This window comes from Electrophorus electricus, chromosome 6 (assembly GCF_041902795.1).
Source record: "Electrophorus electricus isolate QZ-2024a chromosome 6, ASM4190279v1, whole genome shotgun sequence".
In the NCBI taxonomy this organism is placed as follows: Eukaryota; Metazoa; Chordata; class Actinopteri; order Gymnotiformes; family Gymnotidae; genus Electrophorus; species Electrophorus electricus.
This window is the reverse complement of record NC_137502.1, coordinates 23,758,954-23,777,055: the sequence shown is the minus strand read 5'-3', so window position 1 is coordinate 23,777,055 and position 18,102 is coordinate 23,758,954. Positions and strand designations below refer to the sequence as shown.

General features: G+C 45.4%; 1 protein-coding gene across 1 annotated transcript; it reads left to right on the top strand.

The window, feature by feature from the left end:
• Window positions 1-553: 553 nt before the first annotated feature.
• On the top strand, window positions 554-3,378 carry LOC145658629 (frizzled-9). Its single transcript, XM_081716516.1, has one exon. It carries the CDS (start codon window positions 1,135-1,137, stop codon window positions 2,881-2,883), a length of 1,749 nt encoding a protein of 582 aa, XP_081572642.1. The 5' UTR covers window positions 554-1,134; the 3' UTR covers window positions 2,884-3,378.
• The last annotated feature ends 14,724 nt before the right edge of the window (window positions 3,379-18,102 follow it).

The following is an 18,102-nucleotide window of genomic DNA, read 5'->3' as shown; positions in this document are numbered from 1 at the left end:
TCGAGACGAAGAATCTGGAATTGGCGCTGTTTTTCTTTAATCGGCTTTATAAATTATCTTCCTTCGCAGAGTGAAGGCAGTATTGTATCAATTGTGGAGTATCTCGAATATAAACACTGGAATTTAAGAGATTAATATTTTCCGTTTAATTTCTGATTTTTGTATAAGCATAACCAAAAGGGTGTTTTTTACTGCTTGCGTCACATTACATACAAGGTCCAAGCCATAATTATATAACATCTATATAAACTTTAAATATTGTGTCGGTCATTCCGTGAAAAAATAAAACCTGTCTTAAATTAGTCTGTTCTCCACTGGTGTAAGCAGGTCTTTGATTTATCGCGCACGACTCATAAACTCATAGAAAGTAGTTTCAAAAAGTTTCACATTACGGTCTCGCTGCTTTTTCAAGCAAATTACTTAATTAGACGGCCGTTTGTCTCAAAACACTGAAACAGAGACTACATTGAGTGGTTTACGGAGTTTTTAAGAGCGCCTTTTTGGTTGTAAGTGGGCGGACTACATCCCTGCGTCACGCGTCGCCACCCCCGTGTTTTAGAGGACCGAGGAGGAAAGAGAAAGTTCAGTGTTTGCCAGAGGTGAGTGGAGGGAGGCATCGTGTCGCTGACACTTAGATAAACGCACCTTGCGTGAAAGAAGTCCTTGCTACCCATGCAGTGCGCTGTGCACGACGTTTGAAACCCGTGGATTAAGACAAGGACGTATCTGTTTCTATCCGCGGCGTAACTGATCATCTTGATTCCGTTATTCGTCTGCGGTGCAGACCACAGTGAAATATTACGGGACTTCGCGTTGACATGCTTTCGGTCGAATAGCTGCGGATTTTACACCACAGGAACAACTGCCTGAATATCATCTGACACTACACTTTCAAAGGTGCCATTTTGCAGAGGTGTGCCTGTTCTCTTTAACCAAAAAGCTGGTTTTGCAGTGCGTTTTTGAACCTTTCATTGGCGTTTGTGGTAAAATGCATTCGACTGGATTTTAAAGTAGTTTTAACCCACACAGGACATTCGAAAGACTTTCGAAAACAAAATCCTTTTACCTGGCGACTTTTTTATGCGAGGAAAGTTTTTTAAATCCCTCATTCGTACAGGTGACTAAAAATCTAGCATGGAGGGCTCACCATGGAAGATCGCGATTTCTCTGTGTTGTCAGCTAGTCATCACAGCCTCAAGTCTAGAGATAGGCTCCTATGACTTCGAGAGGGGGCGACCGGCTAAATGCGAGCCAATTGTCATCCCGCTGTGTCAGGGCATCGGATACAACCTCACCCGAATGCCTAACTTCATGGACCATGATAACCAAAAGGAGGCTGCTATTAAGCTGAATGAGTTTGCCCCGCTGGTGGAGTATGGTTGCGACGTCCATCTACGATTTTTCCTCTGTTCCCTGTATGCGCCCATGTGCACGGACCAGGTATCCACCTCCATCCCTGCCTGCCGGCCAATGTGCGAGCAGGCCCGTCAGAGATGCTCGCCCATCATGGAGAAGTTTAACTACGCCTGGCCTGACTCGCTGGACTGCTCCAGGCTGCCCACCAGGAACGACCCAAATGCGCTGTGCATGGAGGCACCGGAGAACGACACCAAGCCGGAGCCTAAGAAAGGAGAGGGCATGCTGCCAGTGCCTCCTCGAGCCAGGCAGCCCAACCCTGGCAGTGGGCGCCCAGGGGGCCCTGCCGGGGCCTGTGAGAACCCTGAGAAGTTCCAGTATGTCGAGAAGAGCAATTCCTGTGCACCACGGTGCTCCTCGGCTGTCGACGTGTTCTGGTCCAGGCGGGACAAGGACTTTGCCTTCATATGGATGGCTGTGTGGTCCTCACTGTGCTTCATCTCCACAGCGTTCACGGTGCTCACCTTCCTCCTGGACCCACACCGATTCCAGTACCCCGAGAGGCCCATAATCTTCCTCTCCATGTGCTACAACGTCTACTCCATTGCCTTCATCATCCGCTCAGTCGCTGGGGCAGAGAACATTGCTTGTGACCGCGAGAACGGTGAGCTGTACATCATCCAGGAGGGGCTGGAGAGTACGGGCTGCACCATCGTCTTCCTCATCCTCTACTACTTCGGAATGGCCAGCTCCATCTGGTGGGTCATCCTCACGCTCACCTGGTTCCTTGCTGCGGGGAAGAAATGGGGCCACGAAGCCATCGAGTCTCACAGCAGTTACTTCCACATGGCTGCGTGGGGCATCCCTGCCCTGAAGACCATCGTCATCCTCACCATGAGGAAGGTGGCAGGGGATGAGCTCACGGGCCTTTGCTACGTAGGCAGCATGGACGTGGGGGCCCTGACGGGCTTCGTCCTGGTCCCTCTGTCCTGCTACCTCGTGGTGGGCACATCCTTCGTCTTGACTGGCTTTGTGGCACTCTTCCACATCCGCAGGGTAATGAAGACAGAGGGAACCAACACGGAGAAGCTGGAGAAGCTGATGGTGAAGATAGGCATCTACTCCATCCTCTACACCGTCCCTGCCACCTGCGTCATCATCTGCTACTTCTACGAGCGCCTGAACATGAAGTACTGGAAAGCGCGGGGGCTGGAGAGTGCTTGCATGGCCTCCCCTGGCCGCAGGAACGAGGACTGCAGGCTGGAGGCGTCCGTGCCCACCGTGGCCGTATTCATGCTTAAGATCTTCATGTCGCTGGTGGTGGGCATCACCAGCGGTGTGTGGGTGTGGAGTTCCAAGACACTGCAGACCTGGCAGGCACTGTGCAGCCGAAGGCTGGGGGACAGGACTATCAGGAAGCCCTGCAGTGGGAGCTGCAGTAGCACTCACTGCCACTACAAAGCTCCTACCGTGCTCCTGCACACGACCAAGACTGACCCTTACTTGGACAGCCCTACACATGTGTGAGAGAGACTAGAGTTGGATGAGCATGTGTGTGGGTGTGTGTGGGTGTGGGTGTGCGGCTGCACACAGTGAAAGTGACCTCAGCTGCGGTGTACAGCTTACGCTACCCCTCTCTGGGTGCACGGCAGCGTGAGAGAGCAGTAACAAGGACAGTGAGTGTAAGCAGGTCGCAGGGTAGGTCGCAGCTTTACAGATAATCCGAGCCTATGTGTCAAGGGAATGTTAATTACTGCTCTCTGTAGGAGTGTGGAAGATGCAGTCTTTTATCTGTTATACGAAAAGGGAAAAGAACAAATGCATGTTCCTGTCTGAAATGATGGCATTTATGTTTCAGTGTTTCACAGTTCTTATTTATTGTATATATATTTAATTTAGTTTGGTCTTGGTTTATCGAGAATGGTCCTAAATGGCCCATCTCTCTGTAAAGAAGTTAAGTCAATGAGCAAAATAAGAAAAGTGCCTTTTTTGGAAAAGATAATAAAATATACTATATTTTTACTATGGTGGTTTGTTTGTTTGTGTGTTTTTAAGGAATTTGTTATGGAGTAAATTTGCAAAAATATTTTTTGGAATCTTAAAAAAAAAATGTAGAACAATTTTAACATTAATTCACCTTCTCAACCTTTTTCCCATTGACTGGATGTTTCATACAGAGTTGACACATCTTTCCTAAAGCAAGTGTTTTTAATTCTGTTGATATACATAATAATCATGTATACAATAATCCTTTTAATTCAGCATAAAAGTATTGAAAGTATTGTACTGGACTCTTGTGCTTGAATTCACCAATCTGGAAGTGCAGAAGAAAAAGTCTGTGATTCCCGTTCTCCTCCGTCCGTGTGCTACAATAAGACTCGGAGAAGTTTGGTCAAAGCAATGCAAATATTTGGATGAAGTAGCTGGGTTTTCATATGAAAATGGCCCTAGTTCAAATGCAAATCGATGCTTGAGCGTCTCCACCAGGAGCCATCAATGGTCTGTGTTACTCCCGATCTACTAGTTGAAACAGAAGTTCCACTTAATGCAAGATTAGGCTGTCTGGCTTTTGTGTGACTGGAAAGCAGATAAATTAGTATTGCCAGTATTAGATCTCAACAACTTTGATATTTAAGCTGTTGGGGTATGATGATGATCTATGTTCATATTGAACTGATACAGTTTATAAGGGTGTTCTAACAAATAATTAGGCAATCCCCTATTCCGTCTCCTCAGTGACAATCTACTCATTTTTGACGCAGGCTCCTTTGAGCGCATTCACCCCTTGAAGGTTTCCCAAGGGAATCTCTCCTCATCCCCCTCAAAGAGAATCGCTGAACAGCAGGACAGACAGTGGCCCGGATTTCTCCATGTTAGCACTCGCATCATCACTTTTAAATGCAGAGGTTGTTCTGGTAATATATTTCATTAATGAGTTGACAGCCTCCTCCCCACCCCCTGCAGTTCGCCTATTGTTGTGGGGCCCACGACTCCGCCCCCTTCTCGCTGCTTTGATGTGAGCTACTCATGGAAATGGGGGGTCATTTTCCCGCCGCTGGATCTGGAGCATGCTGGGTTCCAGTTGCTGTGTCAAACGATACGCCTAAAGATGGGCTGAAGATGTGTTTCTTCGTCTGCGTGAAAGTGGCAGCCCTGCAGACTTTCTTCACTGTTAAGATGGGTATTTTTTTAATAGCAGATTATGTGTATGCTGGTTTGTCCGGCATGGATCATTAAAAATGACAAACGAATGAATGGATAAACAGACATTCAAACTATGGGTTCAAATTACATGCACACAACTCATCACTGTAGCACATGGTTATAAAGCTGTAAGCTGTAAGGTTAATTAACACATAAATGCAAAGCACCCATTTGGTCACACACTGGGTGGGGACATGGTCGTGTCTCAAGTCGCTGACATTTGCCAAAGGCATGGAAAAAGCCATGGGTGAGTTTATTACCTACACCTCATTATGTCCTTACCTCATCCTGACTGTGTTTAATTCTGCCCCGTAGCCCTGCTGCTTTAAAACAGCTTACTCTTCATTTGTCCAGAAAACTGGCTTCTGTAAGCCAGCAGAGCAGGTCCAAACCTTCAATCGGTCATTAAAGGGTGAAAACCCTTTTTTTCCCCAAGTCACAGACAGCAGTGATTGTCCCAGTGTCCAGTCCACATCCTGTGACAATATTCACAGAGGATGAGCACTCATCCAGATCACCACTCCTAGCCACCGGCAGCGTACAGCTTTACTTAACCACGGCTGAGCAGGTTAGTAAAGGCCAGTGTGACTTTGACCAGAGCTTAAGTTTCTCATGATGTCAACCAACAGCCACAGCATTCTCCAGCACCTCGTAATCTCACCAGCACCAGAGTCAACCTCTGCCCTCCACGGTAAACAAAACCGTGATTGCTACAAATCCTTTGTGTAGATTTTAGGTTTGATAGGTTTGTAGGTGCTGATTTATTAAGAGGCCTATGGCTTTTAGCATGACCAAAGGTGAGTGACGTACGTAAGTCATGTATTTAGCATGGTGTCCAAAGCCAGTCCCTCTGAGGTGAATTTAGTAAGGGGAACTTTCTTTTCTCAAGCTGAGCATTCAAAGGCATGCTGACACTGGGCTGCCATTTTATGATGGTGCACGCTGGTGTTTTTCAGCTCGGATTGCCTCTCCAGAAGGAATCCCATTCACACTCACAATGCCAGCAAACTGCAGATGGTGAGAGAGAGAGAAAGGAGAAAGAGGGAGAAAGAGTGAGAGAGAGAAGAGACTGCTTTTCTTCTTTAGAGGACTCGCATCACCCAGTGTGACCCTGCCTGCAGACATGAGGTCAAGACTACCAAAACATGCTTGCAGGTACACACACACACTCATAGTAACCCTATTATCTTGAATTGTTGAAGAGTCTTTGAAAGTGTATACACTTTCCCTGGTAAAGGTCCACTTTCCCCTACTTCCATAGAACAACTTTAAACAGTCTCCCAGCCATAGTCCTGAAGTGAACCTGCAGGACGTAATTGCTCTGCTCACTCTAACATGACCGAGTCTACCCATCAGGTACGTGCGATGACCTTTAACGTGTGCTGGGGGACTGAAGCCAGGGAGACACCCAGCCATGCAGTGCACGTCACATAGCTTTAACTTCTGGCATTCTGACCTTTTCATTGTTGCTAAGCTACATTTTCGTATGGCCCATTTCAGTAAATATAACCAAAAGAACGCCGTGAGATTTTCCTATTATAGTTTGCAAAGTTTGAATGAATGTAAAATGTGTCTGTGTGAAAGGTTGTCAGGGGCTGTGGGTTGTGTTGTCTGGTTGGTCTGATTGGAGGGAGACACTGCCATGTGTTGGACAAAAGGCAATCATTATAGGATGTCATCCCTATCCCAGCTCCGCCCACCACGCTGCAGTCCACCCAGCCCTCGGGAAAGAAGAGAGACAGAGAGAGGGGGAATAAAAGCACCCCTCATTACACTCATCCCCCCTTCCCCACCCCCTCCCAGGAGGGCTCCTCCTTGTGCGTCGGGTTTTGATGTGTAAATGAGTGCATTGAGAAGCTGCCTGCCCAAAGGAGATGCTTTCCATGAAAAAGTCACGGCATGGTGGGGTTCCTGCATGAATCCACTCAGTACAGGATGAACACGCTCTTTACACACACACACACACACACACACACACACATTCAGAAAAACCAACACATATTCAAGACCAGCCCCTAGATCGTTCCAAGTCCGATGATCTGACGCGTTCAAACACAGGAACACAAGCAAATACTGTCAGGAACCATAAAACCCAGCAACAACGCATGCTGGCTCTCTCATGCCTGCGAGCTAAAGCTGCTCCGTTCTTTATGGAGCCCGTTAAAAGCAGCAGTGTTCTGCTGTGCTGTCAGGTCCATCTTCTCAGGCTGCCAGAGTTGGAAAGGCCGAATCTCGGCCGAGAAAACTGTGGCCTCCGGACGGCGGGAAAATATGCTCACAAATGCTGCTTAAATATTTTTTAAACAAACTTATTCTCAGAATAACACAAAAGCTGCCCAGAATCAAGAATATTCTGCAAATTTGGAACAGTGAAGCCATTGTGTGAGTTCATGCAAAGCTAGACATAAAAAGTGGCAAAGATAAATATAGTATTGGAATTTTGGGGGCAGGAGGCTTTAACTGGCCATAACGCTTCACACCTCTGGCTCAGCGCATATAACCACTGAACTCTTCTCTGTTTCTTATAGCCAACTGTAAACATCATGTGCTACAGTTTGGCCTCCATCTCTACACCCCAAAACAACAGGGGCGGCAGCTGACATCAAACCCATAGCCCTGTTTCCAAAGCCACTAACAGATCCCAGTTCTGCCAGGCTGCAGGCTATTCCGACGGATGGAGAAATCCCGAGTGCACGATGCAGAATAACTGTGTGTGATTTAAATGGCCCATGAGTCATAAAAGCCAATGAAAGCTAATGGCGCACGATCAGCATACTCTGTGTGTTCCCCAAACTGGCTGGGAGCAGACAGATTTATCGATGATGGTTCGGAAAACCATTTTTGGCTCCTTGGACGGCCTTCCATAAGCCTGGAGCACACAAGACATAAAGCTAGAAGGATGTCTCGTCCAGTCATGCATGTGAGACTCGAGCAGAACAAAGGATGGCAGTGCATAAAGATGAGATGCTTACTTCAGCTCACCAGCTGCTGTTCTCTGCGCTCTGTCTTAATGAGAAATACAGTCACTCCTTTTGAGTAACTGTCACCCAGCGCGTTTCTGAACTGCACAGAAACATCGCCTGCCGTGTGTTGAGCCCTGGAAGAAAACCAGTCAAGAGTCTTTGTTGCTCTTCACTTGGGGAGCAACACACCACAGCCTTCATAGTGGCGTGCATTTATCATGGCGGGAGGCGTTCACCTGAGCGGTGAAATGACAGGCACTCGTCATGGCCTTTCAATGCTGGTTGTCATGTGGCGCGATCACAGGCTTGCTGTTATGTAGGTCAGCTGCTCCAGACATGGAGGGTTCTGCCATTTTGATTTTGGTTGCTAGGCAGCACCCTTCTCTATTCTCCAGCGCCGATCTCTCTCTTGTTCCTTCTCCAGTGAGTGAGAGAGAGAGAGAGAGAGAGAGAGAGAGAGAGAGAGAGAGAGAAAGAAAGAGATAGACTGTGAGGGATCAGCAGAAGAAAGGAGAGGGATGAGTGGAATCACCACAACAAAGAGAGACGAGTGATGCAGCGTCATGTCCTGCTTTTAGAAATGTAGAAGGGGAGCGAGGGAGTGAAAGGGAGAGGGGCTATTAACCACCCACTTCCCAGAATGCACTTTCCCTGATCTCTGCCTGTCCACTGGCCCCAGCCTCTGATCTCTATTCTTGCATGCACACACACACCTCTTCATTTGATAATTATACACACTGACGTGCACACACACACACAGACACACACACACACACACACACACACACACACATGCGCACACACACACTTTGTGTAGGTACAGATCTGGGTAGCTGTCATGCTTTCCTTATGTCATGCTCCGCCATCCAATAATAACCCACAGAGACCTGATCTTTCTCTTTCACTCTCTCTGTTTCTTTTGCTTTTCTTTTGAGTTTTTCCCCCTGAGGTTGCTAAAATATTCTGTGTGTTTGGGAGCGATGGAGAGAGTAACGTACTAGATGATGCCACTTTCATCTTTTTTCTCGTCTAATGAAAACACAGTTCAAAGGATCCTATTTTAAACTCATAAACAGGCTGAGACAGGCGTTGTGTGAAAAAAAAGCTGGAGCCACAAACTCTCGGTCACTAGAAGGTACTCATGCACGCCACCGATACAGTCAGGATCTTCGCTGTGGTTCAGCGCATTCAAAGACGCACCAAGGCAAACAAGATGCAATGCAAGTGATTCTATGAGTGTACAGCCTTATTACCAAAGTCACTGATGGTTATCTATGTTTAAATTCCCTATTCATTTTACTTGCATGTATAATCTGCATTAATTCCACATGACTTTGGCCAGATTTGCACTGCATTAAGAACATGTTGGAAAGAAGAGAGAGGAGAGGACGAGAGAGGGGAGGACGAGAGAGGGGAGGATGAGAGAGGAGAGGACGAGAGAGGGGAGGACGAGAGAGGGGAGGACGAGAGAGGGGAGGACGAGAGAGGAGAGGACGAGAGAGGGGAGGACGAGAGAGCATTGAAGAGGATGAACACATGCTGTGTGAGTTTGGACAGTTCGGTGCCCCCTGCAGTAAATCCTCATCAAAAGATGCAGCATCCATACCCAAGGCTGTCTGGAATCATGAAGCCCATCGTCCATCCATTTGATCTAATCTTCTCCTTCTCCTTCAAAGCAGGACAATCTTTCAGCTCAAATCCCTTTTTTTTTTGCCTCATTTCTCCTCTCTGATCAAGGTCAGCTTTCAAACACAGGAGCCGGAGCCATGAAATTTGAACTCAGGCCAAGAACAATGTTCGGATACCATCTTTTATTAAGAAACATGCCTTCGAAATATGTATAGTCATAAACTGCACATGTATGTCAGCAGAACACGATTTACTTTTAGCATCGTGCAAAATATTTATAGGAGAATCATATTGGCCAGATGATCCGTATATCGGTCCAAATGCACAAGCACTTGTTCAGATCGAGACACAGGGCTTTTGTGTCCTATCCTCTCCCTATGTTGTATTATATGTCTGTTAAAAAGAACTGTCGTTATATGTCGTTAAAAAGAACTGTTAATGAAGTTAACCCTCTCTTCTCCTCTCAGTACTCTCACTTGTTCCTTTGACCCCCCCCCCCCCAATAAATAAATAAATAAATAAAATAAATAAATAGATAAATAAATAAATAAAAATAAATATATTACCCATAGTGTGGAAAAGTGTAGAAAGTGCTTGGAGGAAGTGGAGACAAATGTAAACCATTACAAATAAAACCTATTATATTTACAATTGCAACAAGTCTCCTAAAAGAAAACGGTAGTTCACTTTGGTTCCGTGTGGTTCTGTATAGTGTGTACGGACATGGGGCAATGTTTGGACGGGTTCTCTGTGCTGGGCTCTGTGGTTGAGGCACTGTGATTTCAGCTGTGAACCATTTCATTTGAATGGGTATCATACTGAATCTCTTTTCAAGGAAAACAAATAAAAAATAAATGCTTTTCATTTCCATCACCCTTAATCCTCCTGTTCAAATTTCTGTCATTTTTCCTCCTTTGCAATTACATGATTTAGAACCTCCTAGATACATAAATATTGCCTATTGCACTGACGGACAGTACTGAATCCCGTGCACCTATTCTTTTTCAAATTTAGACAATATAGATATTTGCTCACCTTTTTAACTGCTGGCGTCAATTACAATCTCCACTTTGAAAAATATAATTATGCATTGAACACACACACACACAAGTTTTTGTATGCAGTCAAAAATTAATCTCAAGCCGGCAAAGGTCATTTTAGCAACGGTTTTTAAGTTTATCCTTAATAACATTTTACTGCCTCTGCATTCAGACAGTATTATCAAACATTAATCGGTAGATAGCTAGTTAGGTAAAAATGCAGGTAGGAACACCTAAGCGGCACAGTGTGCCTTGTGTTTCCAGCGCCGGTTTATTTGATGCTAAACGATGCAGCCCGTGCGCTTTTCCCCGTCGTTTCTCTTGTCGCGCGTAGCCGGACGTGACTCGCCGCTGCGTACTAATCACACCTTCTTGGAGTCTTTTACGAGCGCTGTTCTCTTTGTGCCACGCATCTGGCCGAGTTTACGACCGAACACAGGCTCTCGTAAAGACACAGGAGGTCGTGGCAGTGTTAGGACCCATTAGTCATAAGCAGAGCACAGATTATCCAGACTCCACAACAACCCCAGGAGGCCCGGGGGCAGAGAAGCGTCCGGGTGTACTAGGCGATGCCAGAAAGCATACACTACAAACCTAGTTTACTGGATATTTATCTGATATGAATTCAATTCACCCAGATATTGTTGCTTTAAATACTTTCAGCAACGGTTCAAACGCCCATAGGCTAGTTAAGCATTCTGATATGGTCAATACGAAAAACACATTTATTCTGAACACTACTGCTCGCTTGTAGTGTAAACGTATCCAGCGTGTGAACCGAGTCGTCATGTGCCTGCCCGTAGATGAGATGCTTGTCGGGGTCGACAGCTCCAGACCGTCAACGGTAACCAGGGCGATGACTCTGTTGGACTCTGGGAGAAGGGAGAGAAGCTCAACACTCACAGAAGGTGAAGCGACGATGGAAGACTGACGAAGGCATTCTCCGAACTTCAGTCGATTTTATAAGTGTTTGCGCGCATATGCATCTTTGTGTAAGTCTTTAGTAATAGGGTAGAGAGAACAATACGGAGGGTGAGACAGAAAGCAAACAACAGAAAGGTATTTGTCTTGTACAGCCATTGGTAATGAATGAATGAATGAATGAGTGTGTGTGTGTGTGTGTGTGTGTGTGTGTGTGTGTGTGTGTGTGTGTGTGTGTACCTGTTAAAGCAAGTGTTAGTGCATGAAGGGGAATGAATCATGTGATGCTGAAAGAACTCTTGGACAAACCCCTCAGGAAGACAAGAGATGAATTCTGCTGGAGTCTCAAGTGTCATAAAGGATGCCCTGGACCAGTGGTGTGTGACCATGTGTGTGTGGGTGGGTGGAGGACAGGGATGGGAGATTAACAGCTGCGATCAGAGTCCCAACACCACTACATCCCCCACCTCGTGGTTTATGTTGCTCACACACACAAGCACAGAGTCTCACTTACAAAGTCACTGTATCAGAATGAAAGCAGTGCTCAGCAATGAGCTACTATAGCACTGCATCAGAATCTGAGCTGGAAACACACCGGAGGAGTGTGTGTGTGTGTGTGCACACAAAAGACAGTAGAACACAAGAAAGCATCTTATTTACACACACTTCAATGAAAGGGGGAAGCAGGAAGAGTACAAGCAGACAAAAAACAGCACACAGAGGGACATTATTAAGACAGACATAGACAGATAGAATGAGAGAGAGAAAGAGAGAGAGAGACAGAGAGACAGAGACAAGGAACTCAGTCGGTGTATTTTGCCCGAGTCACTCTTAAGCTGACGGATCGCAGGAAAGGCCAGATTCTCTTACAGAGCCAAAACCACACACAGGATATTTATTTTCACACCGGGGCAAACATCTGTCTCATACAGGTCCACTAGTGACACCTCTGCACAGCAGGAGTGGAAGTGTGTGAAAGTGAGAGAGCGTGGAAATGGCTTCTTTTGAGATGAATGGGTGTGGGGTCACATTTATTGAATGTGAGTCTTTAATTAAAAGCAAGAGGAAAGCCTTTTGCCAAAGACAGAGTCCTGCATTTTTCCTCTGCAACATGGAAATGAGGAATGAGTTTTGTGTGTGTGTGTGTGTGTGTGTGTGTGTGTGTGTGTGTGTGTGTGTGTGTGTGTGTGTGTGTGTGGGTGTGTGTGTGTGTGTGTGTGGGTGTGGGTGTGTGTGTGTGAGTGTGTGTGGGTGTGAGTGTGTGTGTGTGTGTGTGTGTGTGTGTGTGTGTGTGGGTGGGTGTGGGTGTGTGTGTGTATGTGTGTGTGTGTGTGTGTGTGTGTGTGTGTGTGTGTGTGTGTGTGTGAGTGTGTGTGGGTGTGTGTGTGAGTGTGTGTGGGTGTGTGTGAGTGTGTGTGTGTGTGTGTGTGTGTGGGTGTGTGTGTGTGTGTGTGAGTGTGTGTGTGTGTGTGTGTGAGTGTGTGTGTGTGTGTGTGTGTGTGTGTGTGGGGGTGTGTGTGTGTGAGTGTGTGTGGGTGTGTGTGTGGGTGTGTGTGTGTGTGGGGGGGGGTGTATGTGTGTGTGTGTGTATATGTGTGTGCGTGTGTGTGTGAGTGTGTGTGAGTGTGTGTGTGTGAGTGTGTGTGTGTGGGTGTGTGTGTGAGTGTGTGTGTAGTGTTTTGGGCCACAGCACAGTCACAGCCCCAGTGATTATGCTGAGAGTGTGAAATTGCTTCAGACCTCCTCTACCTCTCCTTCACCCCACTCCATTCTGTCTCTTCTTCACCTCCCCTCCACCTCTCCTCTACACTATTCCTCCTCTCTAGCTCTCCTCCATCTCCTCTTCATCTCTCCTGTGTCTCCTCTTCCTTTCCTACTCCAGATCAGTTTGTTTTGTCTTCCTTTGTCATGCAGAACACAGCTGAGTTAAACACTGAAAGTTCCTCATTCCCTGACTCTCACATCATGTCCATCTGCAAGTAAACTCAGAGGCCTTGAATCCACCATATCAACATATCAAGTTGCTCACAGTATTAATTAAGCTCTACATTCATCAAATTTGTTACACACACCATTAATACCGCATGACCGCTGTGATTTACGGTATCCCACTAGATTACCTTCATACATCCATTCACCCCATACTCCCTTTCTTTGTCCTGCCGAGATAAAATAAACATTCAGATACTAAAGTCCCTTTATTCAGAGAGTGCAGCCTACATAGACCCATACATCACCAGCCCTTGATGTTTAGCTCTCGTTCACTGGAATCTGAAGGGAGGGATTTTCCATGCCGTCTTGTGAAAGCATAAGCTGTATGAATTTCTGGAGTCAGTTTTGGGTAGCAGCATGGCTGGAATATCACAGGTATGCATGTGCTCAGTCTGGGCAGGCTTGCCTGCAACTGCCCTGAATGTGGTAACGTTCCTCGGACCCGTGCGAGAGTGAGACAAGGTGCAGTAATCTGGACAGGTCGGAGAAAGAATAAGACAAGGTGCAGTAATCCTGGCAGGCCGGAGCAAGTTTAGCTGGCACGCGCGTCATCACAGTGCGTGCGATCATGTTTGAGAATGCTGGTAAACATTACAGCATGGTATGCTATGTTGCGATGACGAGTCTGTTTCTGGGACAGATACGGTAAGTAATAATGAGGAGAGAGAGAGGCAGAGGTTAGAGTTACATCTGTCAGTGGGAGCAGCTTCACCTTTTCCCGGCAAAATTCTGAGATGTGGGGAAAGAGAAATGAAGAGACAGGGAAAGACAGGACAACCAGCCTGCCTGCTGGGACTATCAGCAGAGTGGAATTTGATGTAAGATCAGCCATGGGACCTTGCAGAGTTCCGGTGTCTGCAGTCACTGTGCCCAGGCAGAACCCACGTCACTGGGCTGAGGAGGCCACCAGACCTGGCTGGATATAATTACCTCCACATCTGTAATGGATTATGGCCCACTCCACACACACCGCCTGCCAATCAAAGAGTCCTTTATGGGCCTGCTGACTTCTTACTGCTCCCCATTAGAGCAAGTGCACGCACAGAAAGACTCACACACAGCACTACTCGACACATACATATTCATGCACATGCAAATTCACTCCGTGAACATGAGCCTGCATGTCATGGCATTCATGCGCAAAGTTTTAATTACGTGCAGAAGAACTTGTATCAGTGGACCACTGCATGCAAACCAGGCCCTATAAATGTATAAACTCTGTTCACTGCCTCTGTCCCAAATGGACACACACACACACATATCGAAAAGGTGTCAGTTACACAGGCTTATACCTCTGAAGAAACCTTCCTTATCCTGCTGCTCCTACCCAACAGCTGCTTCTGCCCATATTTTTAATGGCCCGATGAGATTGTGCGTGTGGGTGTGTGAGAACGTGTGTTTCTGGAAAGAGACCTCCTTTCTGTTGTCACACACTTTGATGTGTTTATCCTTCATCTTTCCTGAGTGCCCTACTGTACCATGCACCAAGGACAACCAGAGAGCTGGACTGAAATTCAAAAGCTCTAACCTTCTCTTTTTTTGTGAAGGAAGAACCCATATACTTTGCCATTAGAGTTTCTAAACTGCTATTTGACTTTTTTTATTTTTATCACAGTTTAATATACATTAACAAAACAAAAAATGGGATCGTATGTGAGCACTGGAAAAAATCCATTAACGATGGGACTGGCTCAGATTACGTTTCTGAATGGCATTATCTTTCTCACATCTTCTTCTTCAGGGGAAACAGATGTGCAGCGCAAAAGAGATGGAGAATGTGATTCTAGTTTTTATCCTGTAGAGTTTATGGGCTATAATTATTTCTGACTAATAATTAACATGAATGCGGCATCAACGCTTATTTTATCTACTAAACCTTGTCAAATGAATCAAAGTAATGTATGCATCAAGTGAAAACCCTGAACCTACTCAATTATTCGCGCGGTTCTGCCAAAGCCCTTCTCCTTGGGTGTCTACATTCTCAGTTTAGGACCCCCCCCCCCCGTCTGTCCATGTACCTCCAGAGAGGAAATATGGAGGCAGACGGACAGACGGGGTCTCTCCTCCTCCCCTCCAACTCTCCGTGGTTGCTCTCCCTCCACAGAAGGTCCTCTTGTTCTTCGTGCTTCGTGGTCTTTCGTGGTGTTCTCTCTCTCTCTATCCGTCCCTCCCCTCTGTGGGAAGCTCGGCGGCCAGGCAGGCTGGACAGAGGCATGGGAAACGATAATTACCTGGTGCCACCTGAGAGCTCCAAGCAAAATACCATTGCCTGTAATTAAAGGAACGAAAGGAGGCCCCCCCCCACCATTCTTCCCAGTGCTCCATTCATGGCCGGAGGCCCCTGATGCATGCGGAGAGTAGACGTTATTAAGTTATTAAAACAAACAAAAAAAACAGAGCATCTTTCTTGAGGAGGGATAAACCTCATCTGCATGTTACGGCCACGGCACTTTCACGCCTCTTTAGTGACCCAGAAGCTCTGCCAAGGTACACTTTTTCTTTGGATGAAACTTCATTTTTGTAGCACGTGTAACCAATGGCTCCTTTATAACTTCCTCTTTGCTGGAAACTCAGCAAGGAAGGACCAAGGCAAACTATGAACATTGTTCAGGGTTTTATTAAAAAGAGAGAGAGCAAAAGCCACAACATTGGGTCAGGTCCCTAAGTTGGCCCTCTCCTCCCCATGGCGATAATAGTTTATAACTGGCATTGATGACTGATGGACTGGGGACACCATCTACAAAAGAAAAAATCTAAAACTAAACACACCAACAAAAAACGAACACAAAAAAGAGTCTACATTAAAATCTACTATAGTGGCCACCTTGTTTTTTCTAATTAATTTGAATGTAAAACTCGGAAGCACCTGCATATGTGATCCGGGCAGGGGGAACTGTCAGGTAAGAAACAAAGTTTTTCAGATGGGTTGATTTTTAAAAAAATCCACATCACGGTCCCTCTGTAGGATACTGTCTCATGCAGCCCAGCAGTAGCCAGCAAATGGCATTGGTTATGACCACTGTCCTTCACATCCTCTGGTCAGCAGCTGAAGACCATACTGCTGAGAGCCACAACATTGTAGGCTTTGGTCTGAACGTGTGTGCTATTGTTTTATTCATTTAGCTATTTCTATAATGGACAATTCATCAATTATGACTTTGTTGTTATAGAATGCACACATTTGGGTCTAAATTGAGTAATAATGCCTGTAATGTGAATGGAGCAAGAGAATGCTCTGGTTAGACGGCATTAACGGCTGCAGCATGTCAGCTGTACATACGCGTGCAAACCCAGCTCTGTCTGGTGGGTCCTTCACCCTGGGAAGAAAGACTCCACACACATTCATACGTCTCTTTGCACTGCCTCTCAAGCCCAAAACCACTGCACCTCCAGAGCATTCCGTTCGGTTTCCGCATGTTTCAAATTCACACTGGAAACTGAAACCCTTCTATATATAACATACACCATAATGTTCATATTAAAATATCTTATTAAAACAAAACAGCATTTACACATGAAGGCAAAGCCAAAAGTTGGACATGGAGCATAAAATCAAAAAATATTAAAAAGGTTTCTCAAAACCGACTTTGTATAATTCATGACATGTATTCCTGAAGTGTCCCAGAACGTGAACACCAATCTAAGATCGGACTCCTCCCACTTCACACTGATCTTAATCACAAGAGAATACAGAGAACTTATTTAAGAGCAGTCAGCCTGTGCCAGTGGTCTGTTTACATCACCCCAGGGTCATATGCACCAAACATTTCACAATAAAAGCCTGGAACTTGGGCAGTTAATGCTAATCACATGCTGACAAAGGCTGATGAACAAGACTCTTCTTCTGAAATAGTTAAGTTTCCACACAGACACTCACACACACATACATACATTTTTTATTTATATATATATATATATATATATATATATATATATATATATATATATATATATATATATATATATATATATATATGAGAGAGCTAGAGCACTGTGACTAATCCGAGTTGGAAACGCAGCTACAAATAAATAGTGTGAAGGTTTGGATAGAGTAGGTGAGAACAGGTTTATGTTCATGAAGTGTTCTGCCCATTAATATATAGTGGACCAAACCAACTTCTGTTTACAAGGTCAAGAGAGAGATTTCTCTTCATACACACTACAAAGGCAAAGGCAAAGGATAATCGTTAATGAAAGACTGCCATCTGCAGGTCAATATGGGGTAATGACGCATGAACTATCCAGTTTTTTCCCCTTTAAAGGCACAACTTCACAAGACTGCGGTTTTGCGGTTCCATCTCCTGTAGAGGTGATTACTCTTGGTACAGAACATGAGACAGATCCATGCAAACCGTGCTCTGCAGGACAGCAGGAACAGGCAGGGCACTCCAGGCTCATGTGATTGTCATGCAGACCCTTGTGAGACAACAGAGAGCCATTCTGGTTCTAATGCCTAAGGGGTAAACCTGAACTTAGACATGATCAAACTTTCAAACTACCATATCAAATAATAACAACAATAATCCTGAAAATCATTTTGGGCTCCTCCAAAGAATGGGTGGCTAATTTTCACCGTTTATTGTAAAACTGAAATATAAGAATGACTGAAAAAAAACAATATGGCAGCAATATTTATATAAATTAAAGGGAAAAAAACAAAACAAAACAAAACAAAAAAACAAACACACTCTGATCAATGTGACCACCCTCCACCTTTTGGACAAAGTCTTGCACACCCCGACGGCAAATAACACTTCCTACACATCCACAGGGGTGCACCGATACTATTGATGCAACAAACAGTATCGCAATACTCAGCACCATATTCTCTACTGCCTTTTTCCATCTGCTTGTCTTCAAAGACTTTTAAAATTCGCAGGTAAAGTCTAGGTAAGGTCTAGGTAAAACTGTGTCAATGCAATAAAAAAAATCTGAGGTTTTACTGTTATTGTGCTCATAATCATTTAGAAGAAAAGATCCAAACCCATCAGACACGA

Bases quoted from the DNA above. Each gene is read 5' to 3' on its own strand.
- LOC145658629 (XM_081716516.1), top strand. From the start codon at position 1,135: ATGGAGGGCTCACCATGGAAGATCGCGATTTCTCTGTGTTGTCAGCTA.